Source organism: Bison bison, unplaced genomic scaffold, assembly GCF_000754665.1.
Source record: "Bison bison bison isolate TAMUID 2011002044 unplaced genomic scaffold, Bison_UMD1.0 scf7180017864313, whole genome shotgun sequence".
Lineage (NCBI taxonomy): Eukaryota > Metazoa > Chordata > Mammalia > Artiodactyla > Bovidae > Bison > Bison bison.
The window spans coordinates 1,562,648-1,568,715 of record NW_011494885.1 but is presented as its reverse complement, the minus strand read 5'-3'; the positions used below and the strand labels follow the sequence as shown (position 1 = coordinate 1,568,715).

Genomic DNA, 6,068 nt, shown 5'->3' with positions numbered 1-6,068 from the left:
AGTGGCCATCGGCAGGGCGGTGGTGGAGACAGTCTGGCAGCCCCTCCCGCCCTTGCTCACACTTAGACCCACTCACAGGACACAGCCAGGGTCATGGGGAGCACCATGGGCTCCTCCAAGCTCTCGTGCTCCACTCTGCAGGTGATGTTCCTGCCGTCCACCTGGCTGGACGGTGTTAAGATTAAGAGGCTGATGACGGTGACGGTGCCAGGCAGAGGCCCTGGCACCTGGGTGGTATTGGTCTTTTCATCTGAGGACCAGGAGATGCGGGCAGGTGGGTGACCTCCGGTGGAGACACAGCGAGCCACCGGCACAGGGTTCGGGCTGAGCGGGATGTCCAGGGTCTCAACCTTGTTCTGGGGCTGGGCTGAGAAGAGGAGCAAAAGACACGGGTTACGCCTCACCAGCAGTTATGCAACAAACATCTCAGCAGCAGGGGAGTACCGAGATGAGGGTACCGGATGTGGCCATGTTCAAATCCCTGCTCTGGCCCAGTTTCCTTGTCTGTCAACTGGGGATAAGGGAAGGATGACCAGCCATGAGAATTTATAGGTAAAGCTCTTAAAAGGGTACTTGGCAGGTAATACGTCAATATATATAATTATGATTGGTAAGTGAATACGGTGCCTGGCTCTGTGATGGGCAGTATTGAAAACTCAGGAAGGACTGAGACAGCGCCACCTTTGCCTTCTTGGGGTGGACTGTCGGAAGTGAAGACGGATTTCCCCAGAGATGACTCAGACTGGGCAAGGCTGGGATGGGGGATCCCAGAAGGGGTACCTGAATCTCGGGGATGGTGGTTAATGAGGGCTTCACGGAGGAGGGGAGGGCTGAGCTGTGCTCTGGAGATTCAGACAAGAGTGACTGGCTCAAGGTTCCATAGTCATAAATGACAGAACTGGATCGTCCCACAAGATCTGTCTGACTCTAAAACTACCTTGCCCATTTCTTAATCATTCTGGTGATTCCCAGACCTGGGATTTCATGTGGTTCCTTTTCCCTCAGTACCTGTGTTCTTGTTACCCAAGATTTCTCTTTAATTTGACTCAGCGGTTCTGTTTTACTCTCATCCTAAATCATAAGACCTGAAGTCTTAAGTTTTCTGAAATGATGAGAGATGCCTTTGGTTGGTGGCATGTGTCAGCCACTGTTCCAAGGAATTAACCTTTCATGAGTCATTCATGCAAGGCCTGGGACAGTTCCTGACACAGAAAGTGATAGTGAGCTCCCCTGGTGGCTCAGACGGTAAAGAATCTGCCTGCAATGCAGGGAACCCAGGTTTGATCCCTGCTTTGGGAAGACCCCCTGGAGAATGGTGAGTCATTCATACAAGGCCCAGAACAGTTCCTGACACAGAAGCAAAAAAGAAACATGAGCTCTTATTCATCCTGACAGCAATCTCCATTTCACAGATGAGAAAACCAAGGCAAAGAGACTTCATACTCAGTTGCCAAGAGGAAGGCCTGTCATATTTTCTCTGGTACTCATAAAAATAAATGCATGTTTCCATGACAATGCCAAGGGCATTCCCCGCCACCCACCTCGGTTGGAGAAAGCCCTCCACTCCTGGATATCAGAATCTACCCACCCCCCAGTCTATTTCAACTCTCCCTTTGGCTCAGTGGGTAAAGAACCCGTCTGGAATGCATGAGACACAGGAGATGGTTCGATCCCTGGGCTGGGAAAATGCCCTGGAGCAGGAAATGGCAGCCCACTCTAGTAATCTTGCCTGGAAAATTCCATGGACAGAGGAGCCTGGCGGGCTACAGTTTATGGGGTCACAAAGAGTCAGACATGACTGAGCACTCACTCACTCACTTCCTCACCAAAGGGAGTAACGATAACTGACCGACTATCCGCAGCCCACAGAGGTCTCTGCTCTAAGCGTTTCACCTGGATGAACTCCTTGGACCTTCAGGATAGCTTTCTGAAGGCAGCACTATTGTTGCTAAGCCTCTTTTATAGATGAAGAAAGCAGGTTTCAAGATGAATCCACCTGCCCAAGCTGGCAGTGGCTTCCCAGCTTCCCAGGCCAGTCTCTGTCCCCACCTACTTCTTGCATCAGCCACTCCCCTCTCTACCACCAGCATCCCCAGATCCTCCAATCCCCTTGCCCACAGTCTCCAAGCTCTTACATCCCAGGACCTTGGACTCTCGTCTGGTCCTTGACCCCCTCCCCCTTCTCATCTCCCCTGCATCCCGTAGGGTCATTGCTCGACCTCCTTTTGTTCCCTCAGAATTTCTCCCTCCCCCCTGGCCCCTTCCCTCTCTTTGCTCACCTCCCTATCCGACTCCACATCCCTCCCTTTGGGCTCCCCCCTCCTCCCGGCTTACCGAGCACACGGAGCTGGGTTCGAGCGCTCTTGTCACCATTAGGGAAGGTGGCGAACTGGCAGGTGTAATTAGCCTCATCTTCCACGCGCAACTCCCGCACAGCCAGTGAGGCGTCCTGCAGCTTCTCGCCGGGCTTGGCGGCCGTAAATTCCAACCGGCTGGACTCGTGGAAGCTGGGGCCCTGGGTGGGGTGGAAGACCGCCACGCTGCGGGCGGGCTCTGCCTGTCTCTGCTTTGTCCAGGTCACTTGCGTCACCGTCACGTTGTGTTCCAGGGGGTGCAGTTTGCATGGCAGTGTCACATTTTCTCCCAGGAAACCGGACACCTGGACTGGGGCCAGCACTGTGATTATCTTGGTCCCTGCGGGGGAACACAGGGTGGGTCACATCTGAGTGTCCCTGATCTGGATGGGGTAGGAGGCTCCTGGAGCTTGGAACCCCTTGGGTGTGTGTGTGTTGAGGGGAATGGGGATGCAGAGCACCAATCCTGGTCCAGGGGTGAGGATGAGATGGGGGCTGAACTGGGTCTGCCACTGGGTCCCGCACCGCCCCCCCCACAATTGGGTTGTTATTACCATATATCCTCTATCTCAGCATCATCAATTTTAAAAATTGCGGTCTGTGTTGTGGTTAAAAATTAAATTTGTCTCTTAAACCACTTTAAAACATATACTCCAGTGGCAATTAAGTACATTCACGATGTTGTGCAGAGAGCATCACTATATAGTTCCAAAACTTTTTTGTTACCTCCAGTCATCAATTTTAAAATGCACTGGGATGCTGTTAGAGCATTTCCGATTTAGAGGTATGGGAAGGGGAAGAAGGGGTTCTCAGGTGGCTCAGTGGTAAAGAATCCACCTGCCAATGTAGGAGATGCTGGTTCAATCCCTGGGTGGGGAAGATCCCCTGGAGTAGGAAAAGGCAACCTGCTCCAGTATTCTTGCCTGGAAAATTCCATGGACAGAGGAGCCTAGTAGGCTACAGTTCATGAGGTCACAAAGAGTTGGACACGACTGAGTGACTGAGCATACACGTGCGCGCACGCACATGTGCGCGCACACACACACACACACACACATACACACAAGGGGGAAGAAACTCAACATCTTAGGATCCATGAAATAAAGTAGTATTATCCCAGTGCTCCAGCCCCAAGCATCCAGTATCGTGCATCGAACCTGGACTGGCGACTCGTTTCATATATGATATTATACATGTTTCAATGCCATTCTCCCAAATCATCCCCACCCTCTCCCTCTCCCACAGAGTCCAAAAGACTGTTCTACACATCAGTGTCTCTTTTGACCCAGAGGGATGGTACGGGGAGGGAGGAGGGAGGAGGGTTCAGGATGGGGAACACGTGTATACCTGTGGCGGATTCATGTTGATATATGGCAAAACCAATACAATATTGTAAAGTTAAAAAAAAAATCCTCAAAGAAAAAAAAAAGTAGTATTATTACTCTTTGTGGTCTTAGGTTGGGAAAATGTTTGTGGGGGGTCCAAGCATAAGAAAGGAATTGATGGGACTTCCCTAGTGGTCCAGTAGTTAAGATTTCCAATGAAGGAGGCACAGGTTTGATCCCTAGTCAGGAAGCTAAGATCCCATATACCTTGCAGCCAAAAAGCCAAAACATAAAAGTAAGGCAGGATTGCAACAAATTCAATAAAGACCATTAAAAAGCATCCACATCCAAAAAAAAAAAAAAGTTGTTTTTTTTTTAAAAGAAGGGAGGTGATTATAGCCCCCAGGTTTTGGATCCCCTCAGCTCTCTGCTGTGAGGGCTTCAGGCAGGTTCCTTAACATCTCGGATTCTTTTCTGCTAGTTTGTAAAATAGGAATAATTACAGTTAACATTCTGGGGTTGCTTACACAGATTAGGAGCTGTTCTGAGTGCTTCACACGTCTCCCAGCATTTAGTCCTTAAGCAGCACCTTGAGGCAAAAGCACCACTGTCGGCCCCACTTTGCAGAGGGGAAATCCAAAGCACAGTCTTCTGCTCCAGGTCACACCGAGGGCAAGTGGCAGAGGTGGGATTTGAACCTGGGCTATCTTCAGTCAAGACTCCTGATCTCTAATCCACAGACTGCATATGAAAATCATTCTCCCTAGAGTCCCTGCACACACTAGATCATCAACATGTGTTGACTTATCCACATTGATAAACACAATGCTATGCATCCTTATTAATAATAATAGGGATAAAGAAGAAGGCGAGGAGTTAAGTGCTTTGAATCTCAGTCCTTCCACTCACTAACTGTGGCCTTTGTGCCCGTGGTTTCATTCCCCTGAGCCTCTGTTTCCTCATCCGTAAAATGGGGGTGTTTGTAACTTAAGAGGGAGTTGGAAGGACTAAATGATGAAATTTATGTAAAGATATATGCCAAGCACTCTATACCGGTGAACATTATAATTATTGCTATGAGGAAGAGGAGGTCAGGACATAGTGGACTGGGGGGCTTGGAGCAAGGTGTGTGGAGGGAGGACACAGTCTGGACATGAGGGGATTGAGTGGTGAACTGAGCACACTAGTCTCGGATCGAATGCCAGCTCTACCATGGATGTGCTGTGCAGCTCTGGGCAAGTGTGTCTCCTTCTCTGATGGTAAGACCTCTGTGAGGATGACATTGGGTGAAGTGGCCTTTCTCTAGGCTTACACCCTGTGCCATAGCCAGGGCCAAGTTCCACTGCATGCCAGGCCCCTGAGCTGCTCCCTTGGGCCAATCCTCCTCCAACCCCCTCCAAGGTCCATGAGATCCACACTTCTAGCACTAGGATTTTCACCCTCATTCGACAGAGGGGTCAAGTGAGCCTTGCATGGTCAAGCTATCTGCCTGGGTAAACCAGAAAGCTAGGGGGCAGAGCCTGGGTTGAGACCTTTTGAGAAATGAGGAGACTCTGGTTTCCTCAAGTCTGTGTTCAGTATTATTACTGTTCATGTGAATCATCACAGTCATTATTGTTTTTCTTCAGTGCATCTAGCTCAGGGTGTTTCCAAGACACCATTTTACAAGGTAGGTGGCATTCCATTCTCCCCTACTTCCTCCTCCCAGTCCCCAACAGACATTTCAGGGAAACGGGGAGGCATTAAATGCCAAAAGCTATTTTCAACTCACCGCTGTCTGACATCAGAGCTATACTGCCAGCAGGCGGAACGCGGCCCATACTAGGCACTCAACACACGTGCGTGGGGTGAATGCGTGAATGAATGAATGGCCGAGGCCTAGAGCCGGCCGCGGACTAGAGCCAGACGCGGTCGAAGGGGAACGAGAGAACAGGGTTGTCTGCCGCTGCCCTCCTCCCCCTCATCAAGCATCCTCGGTGGGCTAGGGAGAAGGGTGCGCTGGTATAGCGAGCAGGTGCGCGGGTGTGTTGCCTGGGCAGGTATGGCACGGAGAAAGTTCACCTTCCGCTTTATTTTTCCCCGGAGGCCTGCCCGCCCTGCCCTTCAGAAATCTCCCGAAGTCCGGCGGTTTTTGGGGAAGCTATCAGGAGAGTCTGGCCCAGGCCCGGCGTGGCCGCACCACTGGGGCGGAGGGGAGCGGGCGCGCTGGCGCTCGGCGAAGGGCGGCGAGCAACTCAGGGTGGGGCGAGCGCCCTGGCCGGTGGGGAGGGAGAGGGGGGAACGGGGGCCGCCCGATCGCGCGGGGTCACTCACCGGCTCCCAGGTTCGTCCAGGACAAAAACATTAGGAACTGCAGCAGCAGCCGCCGAGTGAAGACAAAAGCAGGGGC

General features: G+C 51.5%; 1 protein-coding gene across 1 annotated transcript in view; it reads right to left on the bottom strand.

Moving 5' to 3' along the window:
• Positions 1–6,062, bottom strand: part of PVR (poliovirus receptor) — a 17,957-nt gene extending 11,895 nt beyond the window's left edge. Inside the window, exons 1-3 of the mRNA XM_010852578.1 lie at positions 5,993–6,062; positions 2,335–2,694; positions 77–367 (exon numbers count right to left, since the gene is read on the bottom strand). Of these exons, the coding sequence (XP_010850880.1) occupies positions 77–367; positions 2,335–2,694; positions 5,993–6,023 (682 nt within the window). The 5' untranslated portion in view covers positions 6,024–6,062. The remainder of the gene's footprint in view (positions 1–76; positions 368–2,334; positions 2,695–5,992) is intronic.
• Between the last annotated feature and the right edge of the window lie 6 nt (positions 6,063–6,068).